We start from the raw sequence: 24,506 nt of genomic DNA, 5'->3' as shown, positions 1-24,506 counted from the left end.
CTCAAAGAATTCAATCAGACTCATGAGACATGACCTGCCCCTCACAAAGCCATGCTGACTGTCCCCAATCAGCCTATGCTTCTCCAAATGCCCATAAATCCTGCTTCTCAGAATCTTCTCCAGTAGTTTGCCCACCACTGAAGTAAGACTCACTGGTATTAGTATTGGTTTATTATTGTCACTTGTACCAAGGTACAGTGAAAAACTTGTCTTGCATACCAATCTTTCTGTAATTCCCAGGGTTTTCCCTACTCCCTTTCTTGAACAAAGGAACAACATTTGCCACCCACCTGGCACTATTCCTGTGGCCAGTGAGGACGCAAAGATCATTGCCAAAGGCGTAGCAATCTCTTCCCTCGTTTCCCATAATATCCATGGATATATCCCGTCTGGCCCTGGTGAATTAGCTATCCTAATGTTTTTCAAAAGTTCCAGCACTTTCTCTATCCTCATGTCAATATGCCCTAGTGTATCAGTCTGTTGTACGACATCCTCACAAATGTCAAGGTCTCTTTCACTAGTGAATACTGAAGCAAAATATTCATTAAGGACCTCCCCTACCTCTTCTGACTCCAAGCACGTTTCCTCTTTTATCCCTGATCGGTCCTACCCTCACTCTAGTCATCCTCCTATTCTTCACATACCTGTAGAATGCCTTGGGGTTTTCTTTAATCCTACTCGCCAAGGCTTTCTCATGCCCCCTTCTAGCTCTCCTAAGTCCATTCTTAAGCTCCCTCCTGGCTACCTTGTAGCTCTCCAGAGCCCTGTCTGATCCATGCATTCTAAACCTTAGGTAAGCGTCTTTCTTTTTGACAAGATATTCTATGTCTCCTGTCAACCATTGTTCTTTCACTCTACCATCCTTACCCTGCCTCAATGGGACAAACCTATCCAGAACCCCATGCAAGTACTCCCTAAACAACCACATTTCCGTTGTGCACTTTCCCCAGAACATCTGTTCCCAACCTACGCTCCCAAGTTCCTGCCTAATAGCATCATAATTCCCCCACCCCCAATTAAATTCTTTCCCATATTGTCTGCTCCTATCCCTCTCCAAGGCTATGGTAAAGGTCAGGGAGTTATGGTCACTGTCTCCAAAATGGTGTCCCACTGAGAGATCCGAAACCTGATCAGGTTCATTGCCTAGAACCAGGTCCAGTATGGCCTCTCCTCTAGTCAGCCTGTCCACATACTGTGTCAGGAATCCTTCCTGGACACAACTGACAAACTCTGCCCCATCTATCCCCTTTACATGAAGGAGGTACCAATCAATATTGGGGAAGTTGTAATCACCCATGACAACAACCCTGCTATTTTTGCACCTCTCCAAAATCTGCCTCCCAATCTGTTCCACAGTGTCTCTGCTGCTATTGGGGGAGGGGGGGGGGGTGTGGGGGCAGAACCCTGGAATACCCAGCAGCTATTCCTGCCCTTGAGACAGCCAAGTCTCTGTAATGGCCACCACGTCACAGTTCCACGAACTTACCCATGCTCTAAGTCCATCACACCTGTTCCTGATACTTCTCGCATTGTCCCCTTTGAAACTCACCAACTTTTACCGATGCACCATAGAAAGCATCCTATCAGGATGTATCACGGCTTGGTATGGCAACTGCTCTGCCCAAGACCGCAGGAAGCTGCAGAGAATTGTGGACACAGCCCAGCGCATTACGGACACCAGTCTCCCCTCCTTGGACTCTGTCTTTACCTCTCGTTGTCTTGGTGTAGCAGCCAGCATAATCAAAGACCCCACCCACCCGGGACATTCTCTCTTCTCTTCTATCGGGTAGAAGATACAGGAGCCTGAGGGCACGTACCACCAGACTTAAGGACAGCTTCTACCCCACAGTGATAAGACTATTGAACAGTTCCTTTATACAATGAGATGGACTATGACCTGCGACCTCACGATCTACCTTGTTGTGACCTTGCACCTTATTGCACTGCACTTTCTCTGTAGCTGTGACACTTTACTCTGTACTGTTATTGTTTTTACCTGTACTACATCAATGCACTCCGTACTAACTCAATGTAACTGCACTGTGTAATGAATTGACCTGTAAGATCAGTTTGTAAGACAAGTTTTTCACTGTACCTCGGTACAAGTGACAATAATAAACCAATACAATTAGACACATTTCAGCTCATCCAACTGACTGCAAATGACTGCTGATGAAACATCCAACTGACTAAACTGCCTATCCTTCCTCACAGTTTTTCTACACACTGCATCTACTTGTACACTAAATGCACCAACCTCTGACCTAATGCTAAGGTTCTCATCCCCCTGCCAAACTAGTTTAAACCCTCCCCAACAGCTCTAGCAAACCTGTCACAAGAAGATTGGTCCCCCTCCAGTTCAGGTGTAACCCATCTCTTTTGTACAGGTCGTACCTTCCCCAGAAGAGATCCCAATGATCAACAAATCTGAAACCCTGCCCCCTTGTGCAGATGTAACAATCAGGGAGACTGGAGGTCTCCCAGAACTCCCACATTTCACAAGATGAACACACCACTGACCCTAGAGCTATTCTAACTACTCTAGCCGGGAGGGAAGGAAGGAAGGGAGGAAGGAAGGGAGGGAGGAAGGGAGGAACTTAACGGAGACTTACCTTAGCCTGTGCCTCCTCTCGCCAAAGCCTCAAGTACTCCACTCTAACACTGGGCCACTCACACAGTGGCTGCTCCACTTATACCTACCTTCCTTTTACTCGCTGCTGTTAATTAGCCAATCAACTAGTAACAATTTGCAAATGTGCCTCTTTTAGAATCTTGCAAGGTGAAACTCACAAACACATGCAGAGACTCACCTCTTTTCAAAGCTCCCACTCCAAATCTAGCTCCAACCAAAAAGAGGGGATAAGTGTAGAAGACAGCATTTACAAGAATATGGAAACAAAAGAGAATGGTGAAAATACTTAGCAGATCAAGTAGCATCCATGGAGTCAAAAAAAGTGAGTTATTGTTGCAGATGGATGAGCTTACGTCAGAACTGCCCAGTTCTAACACCAGCAGGAGAGGCTGGTTATCTAACATTGTTGAATTCAATTTTGAGTCCCAAGGGCTACAAAGCGCCTAGACATAAGGTGCTCATGGCAACCTCATGTTGGGCTTTGTTGGAACAGCATAAGAGGCCAAAGATGGAGAGGTCAGAATGGGAGTGGAATAAAGAATGTGTGACAGGTGGATTGAGCAGAGACGTCCTGCAAGGTGATCACCCAATCTGCATTTGGTTTCTCCATTATAGAGACCACATTCTGAAGACCAAATATGATACACTAAACTGGAAGAAGTTAAAGTGAATTGCTGCTTCACCAAAGACTATTTGGATTCCTATTGGATTGGATGAGTTAAAAGGGCAGGTGTTGCTTCTCCCACAGTTGCATGGGCATTACCTTGAAAGAGAAAAGTGGTTGATGGAGATGGAATAACAAATCATAGAAGGGAATGATTCCTTCAGAATGGTGAAAAGGGAGGGAAAGGGAGGATGTGTCAACAAAGGAAACCCTGCCATTCTTTTGGTTTGGAGGAGAGTCAAGAGAGTGCAGAAATGCAAAAATAGAAGAAATATGGTTGAGAGTCCTGTTAACTGTGGTTTTCACTCTAACATAGTTAAGGAGAAAGGAAGACAACGCAGAAGCACCAGTGTGGAAAATCTTGTCATCAGAACAGATACAACTGAGATAGAGAAGCTGGAAGAATGTATTGAGTCCTTACAGGATGGGACAAGATATAGTCAAGATAGCTGTGGGTACCCAAGGCCTTGTAATTGATACTGGCTGCTAACCTATCCTTCTGAGCTAGAGATAGGCAAGTCAAAAAAGAGGAGCATCAGAAGTGCTTGTGACAGTGTGACAGTGAAAGTGGAAATTTTCATGATGTGTGTAAGTGATATCAATAATCATTACATACTGGAAAAACAAGTGAGGGAGGGTGGCCAGAGTAGGATTGTAACAAGGATTGTTCCTCACATCTCTCAAAAAGACAGGCATAGCTTGGGTCCATGCAAGTTCCCATTGCTACATCTTTGATTTGGAGAAAGTGAATGGATTTAAAGAAGAAATCGTTCATTGTAAGAGCAAGTTCAGCCAGGTGAAGGAAGATACTGGTGGAGGGGGAATGGTTGGGCCTCTGTGTGGGATGGAGATGTAGGGAGAATGGATGCTCAAGGTGAAGAAGAGTTAGTTGGGACTCGGAAGCTGGAAACTGTCAAAGTGATAGAGGACATCAGAGGTATCGTATAAGTGGGAAGGCAATGGCAAGGAGAGAAAGAATTGAGGCAAGATGAAATGAATTATGTGGGACAAGCGCAGGCTGAAACAAGGGGTCTGCCTGCTTGCGGATGTCTGGGAGGAAGTAGAATTGGTCAGTGTGGGGTTGGCAGATGATGGATTCCTGTCAGAGTACAGGAAGGAGATAGAGAGCTTAGTAACATGGTGTCACGCCAACATCCATTTCCTCAATGTCAGCAAAACAAAAGAGCTGGTCATTGACTTCAGGAAAGGGGGCAGTGTACATGCACCTGTCTACATCAATGGTGCTGAGGTTGAAGGCTTCAAGTTCTTAGGAGTGAACATCACCAACAGCCTGTCCTGGTCCAACCACAGACGCCATGGCCAAGAAAATTCACCAGCACCTCTACTTCCTCAGGAGGCTAAAGAAATTTGGCACATCCCCTTTGACACTCACCAATTTTTATTGATGACCCATAGAAAGCATCCTATCTGGATGCATCATGGCTTGGTATGGCAAGTGCTCTACTCAGGACCGCAAGAAACTGCAGAGTTGTGGACATAGCCCAGCACATCACGGAAACCAGCCTCCCCTCCATGGATTCTGTCTATAGCTCTTGCTGCCTTGGTGAAGCAGCCAACATAATCAAAGACCCCACCCACCCAGGTCATTCTCTCTTCTCTCCTCTCCCATCAGGCAGAAGATACAGGAGCTTGAGGGCACATACCACCAGACTCAAGGACATCTTCTATCCCACGGTGATAACAATATTATATGATGAGATGGACTTATTTGACCTTGCACCTTATTGTCTACCTGCAATACACTTCCCTGTAGCTGTGACACTTTACTCTGTATTCCGTTATTGTTTTCACCCTGTACTACCTCAATGCTCTTTGTACTACCTCAGTGCATTCTGTAATGAATTGATCTGTACAAACGGCATGCAAGACAAGTTTTTCACTGTACCGCAGTACAAGTGACAATAATAAACCAATACCTCTTGAGTAATCTGATATAGGCAATGAAAGCACAATTTTCACACAAAGAAGCTTCTAAATGATGAGTTCTCAGTCAATGCTTGGTTATTCACCTCAGCATAATGTACTCTTGAAGTGAAAACAAGGGGGTGGGCTTCTATAGACAAGTGCCCAAATTAAAATTTATAACCTAGGGTAGAGACAGCAACTGAAGCAAAAGAAAATGACTCAAGGCAAAGAAATGCAATGCTGACAAAGTGAGAGTCAGTGTTACCAGTCCTATGAGCAAATACAAAACTCAGCAATCAACTTTTGGTGAAGTATTTGAAATAGCCTTTACTGATATCCCAAAACTTGTAATCATAACTGTCTGTATGCATAATCTGAAAAAGCATTTAGTACATTTTAGAAATAACATCAGAAATAAAGCCATGATGAGCAGATAATCTGAGCAAGAGACATACCCAAAGATACATATGTGATGCAAATAGATGTCATTGTGGAATCAACTACTGTTGAAGAGTCATAGTACAGCAGTGAGTTAAACCAAGAGGTTGTCAGTTTTCCAATTTGAGGAGCAAAATCAACGTTGGAGACAGGCACAGAGCTGAGGAAGTCAAACCAACTAAGCAAGCTAATTAACAGATGAAACTGTAATGACTGTGCACTTGTGTGAAGAGTGCTCACACACCTATTTTCAAAGAGGGAAAACAGTTTAGTGTGCTTATGCATAATATGTAATTGATCATGTGGGTACAGAACATGATGATGTATGCAAATACCACCTTTTGGGATGCCTCACTTGGATGAGAATAAGTTGGCATACTCCTATTGAAGCTCTTGGTATTCTGCGGTTAGTGTTTACCAGCACTCTTAGCCTAGTCCAAAGTCCGCCCCAACATATATTACAAAATGTTATCCAGCTCAACCTATTTGTCTATCCCTTCCTGACAATAATGCAATTTTTCCATGTTTTAAGCATATACTCAATTTCCTTTTGAAAGACACTCCTCAATCTGTTCTCAAGCAGAGACATCACATCACAGCTATATACTCCAGATATGGCCTAACTAAAAGTTTTATAAAGCTGCAGCATAACTCCCTGACTCTTGAACTCAATGCCTTGACCAATGAAGGCAAGCATGCCATATGCCTTCTTTACCGCCCAGTCAACCTATGTAGCCACCTTCAGGGAGCTATGAACTTGGACCCCAAGCTCCCTCTGCTCATCAACACTTAAGGGTCTTGCCATTAGCAGTGTATTGTCTCTTTACATTTGATCTCCCAAGGTGCAACACTTCACATTTGGCTGGGTTGAACTCCATCAGCCATTACTCCACCCATATCTACAACTGATTAATATCCTGCTGTATCCTGTGTCAGTCTTCTACGCTATCCACAACACCACCAATCTTCATATCATCTGCAAACTTACTAACCCACCCATGTACATTTTCATCCAGGTCATTTATATACAGACAGCAGAGGTCCCAGTATGGATCCCTGAGGAACACCACTAGTCACAGACCTCCAGCTAGAATAAGTGACATCGACCGCTACCCTCTGTCTTTGGTATTGGTTTATTATTGTCACTTGTACCGAGGTACAGTGAAAAATTTGCCTTGCATACCATTCGTACAGATCAATTCATTACACAGTGCATTGAGGTAGTACAGGGTAAAAACAATAACAGAATACAGAGTAAAGTGTCACAGCTACAGGGAAGTGCATTGCAGGTAGACAATAAGGTGCAAGGTCAAACAAAGTAGATTGAGAGGTCAAGAGTCCATCTCATCATGTAAGGGAACCGTTCAATATTTTTATCAGTGGGAGAGAGACCCAACACTACCTCCTCCTTTATCTCAAAATGCTCTAGCATATTAGCATGCTCCACACTGATCTCCCCATCCTCCTCCTTGGTAAATACTGATGCAAAGTACTCATTAAGGACCTCATCCACATTCTCTGCTTCCAAGCACATATTCCCTCCTTTACCCTTCAGCGGTCCTACCCTCTCCCGAGTTATCCTCTTGCTCTTGATGTATGTATAGAATGCCTTGGGATTCTCTTTAATCCTACTTGCCAAGAACTTTTCATGGCCCCTCCTGGCTTTCCAAATTCCCATCTTGAGTTTCTTTCACTTCTTTTTAATCCTCAAGTGCTCCATTTGATCCTAGCTTCCTAAGCTTTATGTACTTTCCCTTTTTCTTCTTGACTAAATTCATCACCTCCCTCGACATACAAGGTTCTCTTACCTTGCCATCCTTCTTAGTGGAACATACCTGTCCTGTACTCTGTGCAGTTGGTCTTTAAACACCCTCCACATGTCAGATGTGGACTTGCCCAAAAACAGCTGTTCCCAATTAATTCCCCCCAGTTGCTCACTAATGCTGTCGTAATTTGCCCTGCTCCAATTTAAAAGCCTCCCACAAGGTCCATACTTATCCTTATCTATAGCTATCTTAAAACTTAAGGACTTGTTGTCACTGTTCCTTAACTGTTCTCCCACTGAAAGGTCGGTCACCTAGCCAGGCTCGTTACCCAGCACCAGGTTCAGTACAGCCCTTCCTCTCATTGGACTATCTACATATTGATTTATGAAACCCTCCTGGATGCACCTATCAAATTCTGCCCCGTCTAAACTTCTTACACTAAGGAGGTCCCAGTTTATATTAGAGAAGTTGAAGTCCCCCCACGAAAACAACCCTATTAGTTTTATACCTTTCCTTAATCTGCCTGCATACCTGTTCCTCAATGTCCTGGTGGCTATTGGGGGAGTCTGTAGTATAATCTCAGAGTGACTGCACCTTCCTTATTTTTGAGGTCTACCTATATAGACTCAGTGGATGAGCCCTCCATTATGTCCCGAGTGCAGCTGTGATATTGTCCCTGATTAGTAGTGCAACTACACCCCCCCCCCCCCACCTCACTCTCTATCTTTTCTAAAACATCAAAACCCTGGACCATTCCTGTCCCTCTCTCAACCAAGTCTCTGTTATGGCCACAACATCATAGTTCCATGTACTCATCCATGCTCTATCACCTTTACCCATAATACTCCTAAGCATTCAAATACACACACTTCAAACTGTGTCCCATCGTGTGTATTGCTTTGCTCCTGCCTGTTTTTACTGGCCCTGACATCTACCTTCCTCTCAATAACCTCCCCTTTCTGACCCGGTGCTCTGGTTCCCACCCCCCTGCCACACTAGTTTAAACCCTCCTCAGTAGCACTAGATATGAGATAGTTGTGGGATGCCAAATCCTGAATTAAACTAGACCCAGAAGGAAATGCCCAAGATTACTCACAAGAAACCGTCCAAAATGTTGTAGCAAATTTCCTCAGTTTTCAACGATAAAGCCAAAAACACCGTAAACACAATTGAGGCAAGAAGCCACAGGGAAGCAATAAACATAATACCACAGTCGATGCAGACTTTAACCCTCCACGTTCACAGACTGATGGGTTCCTTGGACTGCAAGCCTGGCAGAGTTGTCTTACTGCCTCAGATAGTGCGTGTGGCGGGAGCTCAGCAACCGTTAGGGGGGAGGGAGGGATCAGATCCAGCTGGGAGCAGTGCATGGGGAGGAAGGGGGAGGGGAGTCATGTTTGAGTGGCCGGATGGAGCGCCCGACCATCGGATGGAACGGATTGCAGCGCGCGGCGCAAGAATTCAAATCTAACGGGGCGCAGCGCGCGCGAGAGCGGGGCCCCGCCGCAGTCCGGGCGGGAGAGCCCGCGCTTGGCCCCGGCCGGGCGGCGAGGATGTTCGCCGGGATGAACGTGATGACCGTCTCGGATTCGCCGACCTTTCCCTCTCGGTTAGGCTCTGTTCCCGACGGCGGTGATGGGCCTGGAGGACAACGGCCGCAGGAGAGAGGTAAAATTAACGACACGGGCTGGGCCCCGGGCAGGGTAGGGGTGCGGCCGAGATTTTAATTATGATAACCGTGGTCAGTCCGTGTAGGGGTCGAACACTTGGCCTCTGCGCTGAAGCCACACCCTTTCCCCAGTGTCGAGCCTAAATCTTGCACTCACGATTAAGGGTTGACTAACGATAGGGATATTGACATCTTCATAACTGTTAATGTATTTTGGTGTTCAACATAATTATTGAAACTGTTGCAATTCATGTTTTAAAACTGATGGATTTGATGATTTAATCACATGAGATGTGAGCAATAGCTCTGTCTGTAGCCCTTGAGGTCTCCACCTGCCACATGACCGAATTTCTTCCCAGAAACATCAGGTCAAGAGTGAATGAGAAACTGAAAGAAATTAGCATCAGTATAAAAAAATGGTATTGGAGGAATTAATGGGACGGGAAGCTGAACAATCCCCAGGATTTCATGACGTACATACCAATGAAGGAAGTGGCAGTGAAGATAGTGGGTGTTCTGGTTGTCATCTTTCAAAATTATACACGTTTTAGAACAGTTCCCACCCATTGAATGGTTACAAATGCAACCCCACTCTTTAAGGAGGGAACCACAGACTGACATCAGAAGCAGGGTAACTGCTAGGATCCATTAAGGAAATAGTCAATGGCGTCTAGACAATAATAGTATTGGCAGTGTCAAATGTAGATTTGTGAAAAGGAAATCATGTTTGCCAAATCTACTATTGTTTTTTTTAAAAAGAGGTCGTGGCTGGTAGTAGATAAGGCACAAAGAGAGGATGTGGCAGATTTGGACTTGTAGGAGGGTCTCATTATGGTGCCATGAGGTTAATAAACAAAATCAGAGCCTGTGGGATGCAGTAAATATCCTGTTGTGGTTTAAGAATGGGCAAAAAAAGTGTCATAGGTTGTGATAAGCAGAGTGTCATGGGGATGAGTGCAGGGGCCTCATCTGTTCACAATCTATGTTGTGTGCAATATATTCAGGTTTGGCGATGATAGAAAGTTGGGTGGCTGTGTGGGTTGTCAGGAGGTGCAAAGAGTCTTCAGGGGATAGAGGCAGGCTAGGTGAATGGGCAAGGATGTGCGTATGGAACAAAATGTGAAAACAATATGACGTCATCAATTTCGGTTGGAAGAATAGAAAAGCAGTAATTTTTCAAATGGTGAGAGCGTGAAGTGTATTGGTGGTCAGAGAAATGGTGTCTGTATTCGTGAATGATTGAAAATTAACATGCAGGAATAGCAACAGTTAGGAAGGAGGATGGTGTGTTGGCCTTTATTACAAGAGGTTTTCAGTGTAAGAGTAAAGATGTTTTATTGCAATTATATGGAGACCTACCTGGAACAATGCATACAGCTTTGGAATCCCTACCTTGGGAAAGGTATACTTGTTTTGGAGAGAATGCAACAAAGGTTCACCTGATGGATTGCAGGGAGGATGGTGATAGTGGTGTGTGGGGGCAGTTTGTCCTATGACTAGAGATTAACAGATTGGGTCTATTCTCTGGACAGCAGGTGACCTCATTGAACTATACAAAATTCTAGTGGGGTTTGACAGTAAATGCAGGGATAATGTTTCCCCTGGCTGGAGTGTCCAGAACCTGGGGGGGTGGGTCACAAACTCAAAATAAGGGGTTGGCCATTCAGACTAAGATGAAAAGACTTCTTTTCACCCAGAAGGGAGTGATTCTTTGGAATACCCTAGCTCAACAGGTTGTGGAGGTTCAGTCACTGAGCATGTTAAAGGCAGAGATTTCCTTAAGGGAATCAAGACTTATGGACCACAAGACATAGGCCATTCAGCTCATTGAATCTGCTCTGCCATTTGATCATGGCTGATTTATTTTTCCCTCTCAATCCCATTCTCCTGCCTTCTCCCTGTAAACTTTGATGCCCTTACTAATCAAGAGCCTATCAACCTCCACTTTAAACTTGTCTAATGACTTGGCCCCCACAGCTGTCTGTGGCAATGAATTCCACAGATTCATCACCCTCTGGCTAAAGAAATTCTTCCTCATCTGTTCTAAAGGGACATCATTTTATTCTGAGGCTGTGCCCTCTGGTCCTAGACTCTCCCACTACTGGAAACATCCTATCCACATCCGCTATCCAGGCTTTTCAATATTCAGCAGGTTTCAATGAGATCTCCCCTCATCCTTCCAAACTCCAGCAGTTACAAGCCTAGAGCCATCAAATGCTCCTTCCTTAAAATTGGGGCCCAAAACTGCTCACAATACTTCAGATGTGGTCTGACAAACGCCTTATAAAGCCTCAGCATTACATCCTTGCTTTTATTTTCTAGTCCTCTCAAAATGAATGCTAACATTACATTTGTGTTCCTTACTACTGACTCAATCTGCAAATTAACCTTTCGGGAATCCTGCACTAGGACTCCCAAATCCCTTTGCACCTCTGATTTCTGAATTCCCTCCCCATTTAGAATATAGTCTATGCCTTTATTCCTTCTACCAAAGCGCATGACATACATTTCCCTATGCTGTATTCCATCTGCCACTTCTTTGCCCATTCTCCCAACCTGTCCAAGTCCTTCTGCAAACTCCCTAATTCCACAACACTACCCACCCCTCCACCTATATTTGGTATCATCTGCAAATTTGGCTACAAAACCATCAGTTCCTTCATCCAGATTATTAACATATAATGTGAAAAGTAGCGGACCCAACACTGACTCCTGCAGAACACCACTAGTCACTGGCAGCCAAGCAGAAAAAGCCCCCTTTATTCCTACTCTTATCTTCTGCCAGTCAGCCAATCTTCTATCCATGCTAGTACCTTTCCTGTAATACCATGGACTCCTATCTTGTTTAGCAGCCTCATGTGCAGCACCTTGTCAAAGGCCTTCTGAAAATCCAAGTAAACAACATCCACTGACTCTCCTTTGTCTATCCTGCCTGTTACTTCCTCAAAGAATTCCAACAGATTTGTCAGGCAAGATCTCCCCTTAAGGAAACCATGCTGACTTTGGCCTATTTTATCATGCACTTCCAAGTACCCCGAAACTTCATCCTTAATAATGGATTCAAATCTTATTTATCACTGAAGTCAGGCTAACCGACCTATAATTTCTTGTGTTTTGCCTCTCTCCCTTCTTAAAGAGTGGAGTGACATTTGTGATTTTCCTGCCCTCTGGAACCATTCCTGACACTGATTCTGAAAGAATCACTATTAGTGCCTTCACAATCTCTTCAGCTACCTCTTTCAGGATCCTGGGTGTAGTCCATCTGGTGCAGGTGACTTATCCACTTTCAGACCTTTCAGCTCCCCAGGCACATTCTCCTAGTAATAGTAACTACCCTTGTAACTACACTCACTTCTGCCCCTAGACTCTTTGAATTTATGGCATGTTGCTGGTTTCTTCCATAATGAAGACTGATACAAAAGACTTAGTCAGTTCATCCACCATTACTACTATTCCAGCGTCATTTTCCAGTGGTCCAATGTCCACTCTTGCCTCCTTCTATCTGAAAAAAAGCTTTTGGTGTCCTCTTTTATATTATTGGCTAGTTTACCTTCATATTTCATCTTTTCTCTCCTAATTGCTTTTTTTAGTTGCCTTCTGTGGGTTTTTAAAAGCTTCCCAATCCTCTAGCTTCAAACTAATTTTTGCAATATTGTATGCCCTCTTTTGCTTTTATGCTGTCCTTGACTTCCCTTGTCAGACGCTGTTGCCTCATCCTCCCTTTTAGAATGCTTCTTCTTTGGGATGAAATGATCTTGCGTCTTCCAAATTACTCTCAGAAACTCCTGCTATTGCTGCTTCACTGTCATCCCTGCTAGTGTCCCCTTCCAATCAACTTTGGCCAGCTCCTCTCTCATGCCTCTGCAGTTACCTTTATTCAATTGTAATACTGATACATTCGATTTCAGCTTCTCCATCTCAAACTGCAGGGTGAATTCTATCATATTGTGACCACTGCTTCCTAAGGGTTCCTTTACCTTAAGCTCCCAAATCAAATCTGGTTCATTTTTGCACAACATTAAATCCAGAATTGCCTTTTCCCTAGTGGGCTCAACCACAAGCTACTCTAAAAAGCCATTTTGTTGGCAGTCTACAAATTCCTTCTCTTGGGATCCAGTGCCAACCTGATTTTCCCAGTTTACCTGCATATTGAAGTCCTCCATGACCACTGTAATATTGCCTTTCTTACATGCCTTTCCTATCTCCTGTTGTAATTTATACCCCACATCTTGACTACTATTTGGAGGCCTGTATATAACTGCCATCAGGGTCTTTTTACCCTTGCAGTTTCTTAACTTTACCCACAAGGATTCTACAACTTCTGATCTTATGTCATTTTTTGCTAAGGATTTGATTTCTTTTTTTTATCAACAGAGCCACCCCTGCCTGTCTTTTCAATAGGACGTGTATCCTTGGATGTTTAGCTCCCAACTGTGATCTTCTTTCAGCCACAACTCTGATGCATACAACATTGTACCTGCCAATTTCTAACTGTGCTATAAGCTCATCTACCTTGTTCCGTATACTGTGTGCATTGGAATTTAACACCTTCAGACTTGTATTCACCACCCCTCTTCTCAAATATGTCTCCATGTTGTCTGAAGTTAAATTTTTTATCCCTTTCTAAACATTGTCTTGTTTTTTTTATTCTGGAGACTTCTATAGCCTCTCCTGCACTCTCCTTCCCTTTTACTTTATCCATACTTTCCCAATCTGTTGATTCCCCCCCCCCCCCCACTATTTAGTTTAAAGCATGGAAAATGACTGTAATGTGAAAGAATGGCCATAATTCTGCTGAATGATAGAATAGGCTTGAGGGGCCAAATGGCCTGCTACTGTTTCAAATTCATGTATTCTTATGTAATATGATACAATTATTGAGACAAGATGAGTAATATTTACAGGAGAATGCTTATGTTATAACAAGTGCACAAACAGTTGCATTTTGTATAAGTTGGTAACAAGTTCTTGTAAATTCCAGTAACATTGCAATTTTTTCTATTGGCTGCCATCATGTAATGCCTTTCATTTGGACAATTGAGAGTGAGTGCTTTTTAAAAAGTATAAAAGCAAGTGATTGAGCGATGGGGTCTCGATTTCTCTCACCACTGAATTATTGATGCAGGGAAGGAGGCAAAATAAAGCGTATGATTCGCTCCAAGTTCCTGTGCAAACCTGAAGCACAGAGCATCAAATATGACTCCCTCTCCAACTGGGAACAGTTAAGCTGATGAGAACACAATGGTTCTAACAAATTTCCTCAAAGATCTTAACATGTCTTATAAATTATTACTGGATACAACTTGAGGGAATGGCTTGCATGAAAATTAGTTCTACAAAATAGAATAGTAATTTCAAAGAGCAAAACTATATAGTGGACCAGCTTCTGTGCTGTAAGATATTGACATTTGCAATTTTTTTCATCTTTTTTCCTTAGCATTGATGTTCATTTTATAATTGTTGATTTTTCTTTGTCTTATCATTTATATTTTACCCTGAACTCTGAGCTTAGATAGTTTTGTGGGATCTGACTCAGTGAACAAGTACATTTACATCTGGCGTTACTCAATAATGATTGAGCTCAGGAATTCAGTCTGAAAACCTACTTGTGTAGAAACCATTTGCAGTCATCTCTCAGTACTTGGGCTGAGTGAGCTTAGCTATTGCAATGCAGGCTGGGATATGAAAATATTCTTAGCCTCTCAATAAATACAAGTTTTTCATTGAGTCAAAATTGCAAAACTGTCTTAGCTACGTAAAGAGTGTTGTAATTGAACTATGTATGGAAGACAAACCTGAATACCCAAGTAAATCTGTAAGATTATCATTAGTATTGTGATACCTGCTAAATTTAAACATAATTAGAGCCTCTCAAATTTCAATATGTGGAATATGTTTGTGTATTGGGATAATAAGAGACTTCTTTTTCAGTAACTTTAAAGCAGTGGACAAGATGTCATTCTTTCTAAATGCTGTGTTTGAATGGTCAATGGATAATAAATAATGCATAATTGTTCAAGATTTGAATTACCATTTGAAATTTGAAACCATACTGAGTGTAAGGCACATGGATCATGATACAGTTACAGTCTTGGAAATTAGAATTCAGTATTTTTTTTACCAAGTCCAAGTAGATAAGTATTGTGAGAATTGCATGTAATTTTTATTTTTAAAAAACATAATGAAGTACACAAAACCATTTTCACAGCATTGTCAAGAATTAGTGTAAGGAAATGCTGCTTCCAGGTTTAGCATTTTATGTTTATAAATAGATTATGCATAGAAGTACACATTTTTAATCAGGACTATTAAAAGCTGTGCAGGTAAATTCATTTTCTGATTATCAAAATAATGAAGATTAAATGTATGTCATTGGAAGTATTTAAAAAGGAAGTAGATACATGCTTGAAATATGAGAGAATTCAGGACTATGGGGAACTGGCACAGAAGAGGAGTGATCAAATTGATCAGCCATGATCAGACTTGAGGGGCAAGGTGGCTTACTTCTATCTTTTTGTTTTGTGTTTTGAAAGGGACATTATTATATTGGTGTTTTTATTGTTCAGAACAATAATAATCAACTGAAAGTTGACAGCTTGGGAGAAGATTTACAAATAATTGAGGGTTGAGAGCCAATATATGCATCATAAAACAATTTTAATATTTTCATGATTTTATACATCCAACTCCAGTTCCCTAACCCAGTTTGTCAGGAGCTGCAGCTGGATGCACCTTTTACAGGTGTAGTCATCAGGGACAAGTGTGCTGTCCTTGACTTCCCACATACTGCATACAGAGCACACGACTGTCCTAACTGCTACCTTCTACTACCTACTCCTAAGTTAATTAAATTAATTAAAGGAACTTACTCAGCCTTACCTCACTGGGAGCAAGCTCATCCTCAACCTCTGCCCACTGAAGCCTCTCAAGCCAACACCTCAAAGCTTTGCGCCTACCCTGAACCACTCATACACTGGCTGCTCCTCTTGTTACCCCTCCTTATATTTGTCCCTGCCAATTATCTCAAATACTCACTCCCTCTACTCAACCAATCAACACTCTGTGTAACCCTTCATGTGGAACCTTATCAAAGGCCTTATTGAAGTCCGTATAGATTATGTCTACTGCCCTGCCCTCATCGATCGTCTTGGTTACTTCTTCAAAAAAACTCAATCAAATTCGTGAGACGTGATCTCCCACGCACAGGGTCGTGTTGACTATCCCTAATCAACCCCTGTCTTACCAAATGCACGTATTTCTTAACCCTCAGAATCCCCCTAGTGACTTATGTTAGGCTTACTGGTCTATAGTTCCCAGGTTTTTCTTTTCAGCCCTTCTTAAATAAAAGCACAACATTAACCACTCTCCATTCTTCTGGAACTCCACCCATCAATACGATGATGCATAAAATACTTTTAAAGTCTCTTTGGATTCTCCTTAATCTTCTCTGCCAAAGCTATCCCATGCCCCCTTTTTGCCCTTCTGATTTCTTTAAGTATACTCCTGCATCCCCTATACTTCTCCAGGGCTTCACTTGATCCCAGCTGCCTGTACCTGAACCATGCCTCTTTTTCCTGACCAGAGCCTTAATATCCCTCATCATCCAGCCTTCTCTACTCCTGCCAGCTTTGCCCTTCACTCTAACAGGAACATGCAGACCTTGAATGCTTGTTATTTCTTTTAAAAGCCTCCCACTTGCCAGATGGCCCTTTGCCGGCAAACAACCTACTCCTATCAACTTTTTCAAGTTCCTCTCTAATACTATCAAAATTTGCCTTGCTCCAATTTAGAACTTTAACTTGTGGACCAGATCTGTCCCTTTCCATAACTAATTTAAAACTATTAGAACTATGGTCACTGGTCCCAAAGTGCTCCCCCACTGACACTCAGTCACTTGTCCTGCCATATTTCCCAAGATTAGGTCAAGCACACACACACACACACACACACACACACACACACACACACACACACACACACACACACACACACACACACAGTCTATATCAAGAATGTTAAAATCCCTTGCTGTGACAACTCTATTATTCTTGCAACTTTCTGCAATCTCCCTGCACATTTGTTCCTCTAATTTCCATTGATTATTAGGGGCCTATAGTACAACCCCAACAAGGCGATCAACCCCTTATTTCTCAGCTCCACCCATAAAGTCTCACTGGACAATCCCTCAGTAATTTCATCTTGGACTATCGATATGATGTTCTCCTCAATCAGAAATGCAACTACCCCTCCTCTGTTTCCTCCGGCTCTATCCCACCTATAGACCTGTACCCTGGAACATTTAGCTGCCAGTCCTGTCCCTCCCTTCGCCATGTTTCTGTAATGGCTATAATATCCCAGTCCCACGTAGCTATCCGTGCCCTGAGTTCATCTGAATTACCTGTCTGGCCTCTTGCATTGAAATAAATACAATTTAATCCAACAGTCTTTCCTCACTCCCTGCCTGTCTTCTCTACTTCATTCTAGAGCTGCAGTAAATAATAGACATCTGGTTGCACAAGAAATGTAACAATGATTGCAAATAATAGGATGAAGTCCAGAATTCAGAAATGCTGTGGAGTGATGAAGTTGATCTAGGGTGGAATTAAGTTTGAAATATTGATAAACTGACATACAGGTTTGTCAATGGATGTGGAGGAAGAATAAATCCAGAGGCTGGTTTTTGAATATGGGAGGATGCATCACTGCAGCATTTCAATAGGAATAGGATGGAAGAGAAGGACTTGTGCATAATTGATTATGGGCACAAAAACAATGAAAAAAATTTGAGGGTCACCAAGATTCAGAAGGAGGTCAAGTGGACTTGGACCCAGGAGAGTGATTTTCTTGACAAGGAGCATTCTAGCAAAATTGAAGCCGTAAAAGCAGTGGTGCCATCAGGTAGAACAACAACAGTGGGTTGTTGACAACAGGCTGGAAAATTTTATCTTAAAACCTGCATAACCATGTAGAAAATGGGAGCCCAGAGTGTTGAGTCTTCATTGCAGTGAGGTACACAGAATTGAAAGTCAGATTTTCATTGACGAAACTCTGATGATTGGGAGATAGTCTGTGGCTTAGTGATGTATATTTATAGCTTCAACATGTAGTTAGGGCTAAAATGCAGCCACTGTTTCTGCAAAAAGAATGTAAACAGTGAAGAGGAATGAGGGAGTGAAAGCAGATGGGGGTAGAGAAAGCAAATGCTAACAACTGATGTCCAACCAATTAGATCTGTACAACAAAAGAGTTACCAGCTCAGGGGGCATATTGAAGGGCGAATTGTGTGTCTTCTCAAATTTTGTATTGCACAGTGGAGTTCAATGTGGTCATAGAGAATGACATGGTGTGTAAAAGGAGGTAAATTATGAAAAAGCTAGATAGTCATGCTACAGCTAATTCTGAGCATCACAGATTGTGAAAGTTATCAAAGCCTTTGAAACCTGGGATGAGGGACCCATAGGTAGGTGGAGATGAGGGAAGCTGGGCTTGGTCTCCTTAGAGCAGAAAAGGGTTGATTTAATAGATTAGTGCAAAATTAAATAGGGTTTTGATAGGATTTGTAAGGGAATACACCTTATTTTGATAGACGAGTTTGTTACCAGAAAATACTGATTTAAAGTAATTAAAAGAACCAAATGAGAGAAGAAGAGAGTGTTTTTATGCTGACTTGTTATTGTCTAGGATGCACTGCCCAACATGTGATGAAAGCAGATTATAACTTCAAAAAGGGAATTGGATACATGTTGGCATTCCAAATAAGAACAAGAGTGTGGAAGTAATGGTTAAAGATTACAACGAACAGAGTTGATTGTGAGTAATTGCTCAATGTATCTGATTTTCTTTTTCAGAAGTGTTTTTTCCTTTTTTTTCAGATTCAGTAGTACCTAGAGTCAAATCCTGCAAAAAAAAGCTCTCAAAGAGACCAGGGTATATGTGGAAGGATGTTGAACAAAGATTAAGCCATCCCACGCCTGCTGGTATTCATTTGGCATCACAACACCTTGGAAAAGAAATGAAGACTTGTATAGACTTGTCTTTTGATATTAATAAACAGGAGAAGTACAGATTAAATAATAAACACCTAAGTGAAAACAAAATTGCAGAATATCAGAATACAGTTTCGGATCACTTACCTGCCAGAAGTTCTGTGGTTGCAGCTATGATTGTGTCAGAAAGTGTTCGGCACTCTCTTGATTCTAGCTGTCAATGGATTGACAGTCAAGAAGACTCCTCATACACTGGAATTAATACTTACTCCAAGCATTTGTTGACAGGCGATCTACAGAAGAAGGGTGCTTGCCTTAAACAGTGTAAAAAGGAAAGGGGTATTGATGTAAGCAAGCCACAAGCTGTTGCTAGTCCAATTAGACAAGTGGATAGTGAAAATCTGCAAAGACAGCAGCCTTGGGACATAGATAAAGAAATGGATTCAGCTAACACATTCATTTCCAGCTTCAATTTCATACAGATGTCATCAAATTGTAACAGTACTTCTGTTGACAGTAAAGATGAATTACAGCAGAATAGATTTGTTTTACAATTTCCCAATGCTGAACCAGAAATGAGGCAGCATGATGCAAATACATTAGTAAAAAATCAATTCTGCTCCAAATCTTTATGGAAGGATTTTGAGACCCATTCCTTGCATGCATCTCAAAAAGTCGGCATTAGATGTGGTACTGATACGAAGTCAGAGAACAGGCCTCAGGATTATGACTTGCTCTCACTAGATATGGATGTTTGTTTGTGTTCAGCTGATTCTTCTGATGGCTCTTGTGGTTCATCTGTAACATCAGGGTATGAGAGCAGCATCACTGTACTTGACCAGAAATGTAATTCTTTAATGAGGAAGTATGATCCAATTCTTCAAGATTGCCTCCATGAAAACAGAATGAAGTTAAAGGCTAGTATTTCTCAAATATTTTAGTCAATATTCAATGTTGCTTGTAACGTATTATAAATGCGGTATTATGTTCTGAAACAAAATGTCTGTGGATGCCTGTATGTATATACTGTCATTCCTGTAAGAACATAAAATGGTAAGGCTTCTAGAATTTTCTAAAATGCTTGGAACTATTTGGTGTAATGAGTCTATTTGTTCAAGTAAATTCTAACTATTTTTAAAGAATGAAATATAACTAGGTATAACTGTAAGTAGATTTAAAAATATTTTGTTTCATTTTTGGAATGCAGAATTGAAAAAATAGGAACTCCAATACAATATCTGTGTGTACGTTCTACAGTATCAGTGGGGAAAAATGATAGTCTGGGACTTCAGATTCTTAAAGTAATCTTTGTTGCGGTTTACTGATTTTCTTCATTGTATTAATTTTGTGTTTTGACATCTTCATTTTGGTACATAATTTGTTGCATCGTACAAAACATTTGCTTGAGGTTGAATTCTACTTTTCTTTCTTCTTGGTCAGAAACTTAGTATTGGTGAACAGCAATCAAATGTTATCACTACTTGCTTACACTGCTGTAAATGACTGAAAAATATGAATTTGAGGCTGTAAATATTGTTCAGTAGTTCCATTGCTGCTTTTATTACACCAAAATGGGCTCACACAAAGATGTGAATAACATAATAATTATCATGCTGTACTTTGGTGTAATAATATTACCAATTGTCTTAATTATAAAATATTTAACAGAGATCTGGGATGCACACCATATTTGCTCATTGATTCTGTTGGCTAGTCCTTATTGTCTAAAACTAATAAGTTAAATTGTTGAAGTAATATTTTGCAAAAACTCTAAAGCAAACATTATTCATTTAAGATTATGGAGGTTTAATTATCCTTTTTATAGTATTTTTCCAGACTTTATCCAAATGTCCTGTCACTTGCTAAAAATAATAGATTGCCTGTTGGCAGTTGCGTGACATGAAAAATTGCTTGTAAACCACACAAGTTTCACTTTGCCTACAGAGGATGACTTCATTTTTCAATACTAATACTTCAAAATTTGAGCAGTAAATTCTGCCATGAGACTTCATTCACTTTTGTCTTTTTTTTAAGCAAATATAAAATGCTTGTCATCAAAAAAATGATGGTGTAATTCTCCACGTTTGCTTGGTGTTCAGAAATCTTAGTAATTACAAAATGCTGTAACATATTTAAATAACTCAGAAAATGAGAATTCTTCAACCAAGCCATGATAAAACCCGAATACCCAAATACGAATTGGTTTTATTTCCTGTGGCTTCTTTTCATTATATCCAATAGCAATTGCATTTCTTGGGTATTCATAAATCTTACCATAACCTGTAGATTTTTTTAAAAAAGGGTTCACCTGATTTCAAAAATGATTTGTTGTGAAGTATATTATGGTAGAAATGAGTTTGGATTGAAGGCAAGATATAAAGGTCTAGGAGATTAGCTACATCATAAGTACAATCATGAACATAGATAAACTAACTGATAAGTTTTTCAGGATTATTAAAGACATTCAGTGTCAGCACGTCATTGTAAAAAAAAAGGTAAAGATTGTGAACATCAAAATGTCTAAGAATGTTGATTTTAGGACAGGAGGCTAAACAGTGCTTGAGTTGTAATGAACAATAACTTAAATATTATGATTACAGGAGCTTCACCCTATTCATAATTTTGTCAGGTGTTGTTTATGATTGTCAGTTGAGCTTTATGGTGGAAGATAGTTGTTATTCACATTTTTGTGTGAGCCCATTAAGGAACACTTGGTATAAGCAGAGATTTTGGTTTAATTTTAGTCATCTTCATAAAATTGAAAATTATGCACTTTTTCAATACTGACACCTGTTTACCCAGTCTTTTGTTTTATTTGAAATAAGGCAAATAGTAGATTGTCTCAGTTGTTAGAATTGTGTATTCTGTCTACATTTGTATCTATTCTTATAAGAAATAGGAGCAGGACAAGACTGTTCAGCCCCTTGAGTGAGCTCCTATAAATCCATGGTTGGCTCACTTTTCTTGTTTGTCTTTGTGCCTTAAAAGAACATATATTTATCATGTATTTTTTGTTAATGCTTGCCATTGCCTGTCCACTGGCATATTCTTAAACATAGTTTTCCACTTTCTTAAGCTAATCTGCTTCTCATCCTGTCACAGTTGCTTTAGATTGGAAGCCCTGATGTCAGATTGAATTACACTGCTTCAGACTTAATATAAATGTGTATCATATTCTGGTATCTCTTTCCTAGGGGATCCTTTACAGTAAGAGGTCCCCTCGGAAACACCCTCATGTTGTAAATTCTTTCTTGTTATGAATAGATCTAAATAAATGTTCCCTTGTTAGTTCCTTAACATTCTGATCGAGAAATCCATCTCATGTACATTACAGAAATTCATTCTCTACGCTGTTTGTACTGAGTTGATTTACCCAGCCTATATGTAGATTAAAGTCTCCTGTGATTGCAGTATTCCCTTGTTACATGCAGCTCTAACTTCCTCATTTATACCACATCCTACATCACTGCTACTGTTTGGAGGACTATAAAACAATGTTTCTCTCCCCTGCTGCTGCTCAGCTCCACCAAAGCTGATTTATAATCCTGAGCCAAGATCCTATCCAACTACTGTACTGATATCATCCCTTGTAAACAGTGCTACCTTAAACATTGTTTTCTTTTTGACTGTCCTTCCTGAATGCCGAATACCCCAGACTTCTTAGTTATCAGTTTTGATCAGCCTGTAGCCAAGTCTGTAACTGCAATCAGATTATACCCTTTTATGACTATTTTCAGCTACTAATTCATCCACCTTGCTACAGATCAGCATGCATTTAGGTGTAGTGCCTTTAAATTTGATGTTTTAGCATTTTTTTGTACTCTGACCTTATTTGGTGCCTGTCTATATTTCCACAGTATTTATTTTGCCTCCTATATTTCTAGTTTTGACTTCCAGCCGGGGTTTTCTCCCCTTCTGACTCTTTCAGGCTCTCTGTGCAATGAGACTTCTAGCTTCTGTGTCAACAAAGAGCACTAACTAGCTTCAAACCAAATAGAAAATAAAATATTCTTACTGGGGTTTGCCAAAAGTTCCCCAGCATAATGGTAGTGGTTGGCAAGTATTTTATTCTGGCTTCAATTTAATGAGGCTCTTTATATATGTGAGGCTATATAGATATGCCTAATCTCATGAACCGAGTGAAATTTGATAAATCAAAATTGTATAATTGACAGTTATTGATATTTATATTCATAAGCAGATCTAATGCTCATTTCATAGAACCTTACTGACTTGTACATCCAATACCTATGTGTATGGGAGCCAAATCAAGTTGTGCAGTGTCATTGGCATGTTTGACCTTTCTATCCTTGGTACCTACCATTAAGTAACAGAAAATGTTATGAAATATGTAACATCTGATGGATGTGTTTATAAAATGTGTTTTTAGTTCCAGAAAGTGCATACTGCAAAAATCTTTCCTAAGATGAATTCAGATCATTTGTTGGTTATGGTAAATTTCACTGCTTTCAAGTAATTCATTTTAGATTATCTTCTAAATCTGCATTTGATCTGCCTTTTAGCTTATGCATTTTGTATTTTGATCATTGTAGCTTCAAACTTTGATCTTAAAGCTACAGAAACTTCAGAAGAAGGCTGTACAGAATGATGATTATGAGAAAGGTGAGGTCTTGTAGGATTTTTTAAATTTCATTTTCTAAAACTTTGTACTGATCAGCTTTCTTTTGAGAATGTGAAGTTTCTTCTGTGTGATATGGAAAGGCAAGCTCCAATTGCTGGAGTACAAATGGGCTGAGGATATAATACTGATTTAGAAAATATGATGCATGCATTTGATGCTCCACAATATGATAATAACTATCCATCAATGGGAAAAAGTTGTCTTGAGTGACCTCTTTATCAACAATTGATTTATTTTAGCTTCTCCCTCATTTTATTCGAGTTTGAATTTATATCTTTGGTTGCACTGCCCAAAAAGCCTTGGCACGTTATTGTAGTAATGGTACACTGGTAAAGGAGGAGCTGTTTAGGGTAGGAGATGGAATGCTTATCTAATGGACTATTTTGTTTTGAAGGGTGTTACTCTTCTTATCCAGATGAATATTACATCGTTAATCTGAAGTACACTGAAGATAGTGTAAAGACTTTGGAAAATCAGTTGGTGATTTGCTTAGCTGTCTGAATACCTAGCCTCTAACATGCTCCTGTAGCTAGCATATTTATGAGGCATGTCCAGTTATGTTTTTGTCCAGTGGTGACGATGGCTTGTTGATGTTTGGATGTTGATATTGCCATTGAATATCAAGGGAAGGTAGTTAGACTCTCTTATTGGCATGGTCATTCCTGACATTTGTTTAGAATGAATGTCCCTTGCTGCAGTTTGAATCTTGTCTAGGTTTTGATGCATGTAGATTGTTCTTTATCTGAGTGCCCCAGTATCATGAAAATCAGTTTTCATACAAAA

General features: G+C 40.8%; 1 protein-coding gene across 1 annotated transcript in view; it reads left to right on the top strand.

Moving 5' to 3' along the window:
* Nucleotides 1-8,835: 8,835 nt before the first annotated feature.
* disc1 (DISC1 scaffold protein) overlaps nt 8,836-24,506 on the top strand; it is an 89,971-nt gene continuing 74,300 nt past the window's right edge. Inside the window, exons 1-3 of the mRNA XM_052024851.1 lie at nt 8,836-9,094; nt 18,968-19,998; nt 23,635-23,704. Of these exons, the coding sequence (XP_051880811.1) occupies nt 8,836-9,094; nt 18,968-19,998; nt 23,635-23,704 (1,360 nt within the window). The remainder of the gene's footprint in view (nt 9,095-18,967; nt 19,999-23,634; nt 23,705-24,506) is intronic.

The sequence above is a fragment of the Pristis pectinata genome, chromosome 10 (genome assembly GCF_009764475.1).
Source record: "Pristis pectinata isolate sPriPec2 chromosome 10, sPriPec2.1.pri, whole genome shotgun sequence".
NCBI classification, from domain to species: domain Eukaryota; kingdom Metazoa; phylum Chordata; class Chondrichthyes; order Rhinopristiformes; family Pristidae; genus Pristis; species Pristis pectinata.
The sequence above is the reverse complement of the archived record's forward strand: the minus strand, read 5'-3'. Positions and strand labels throughout refer to the sequence as shown.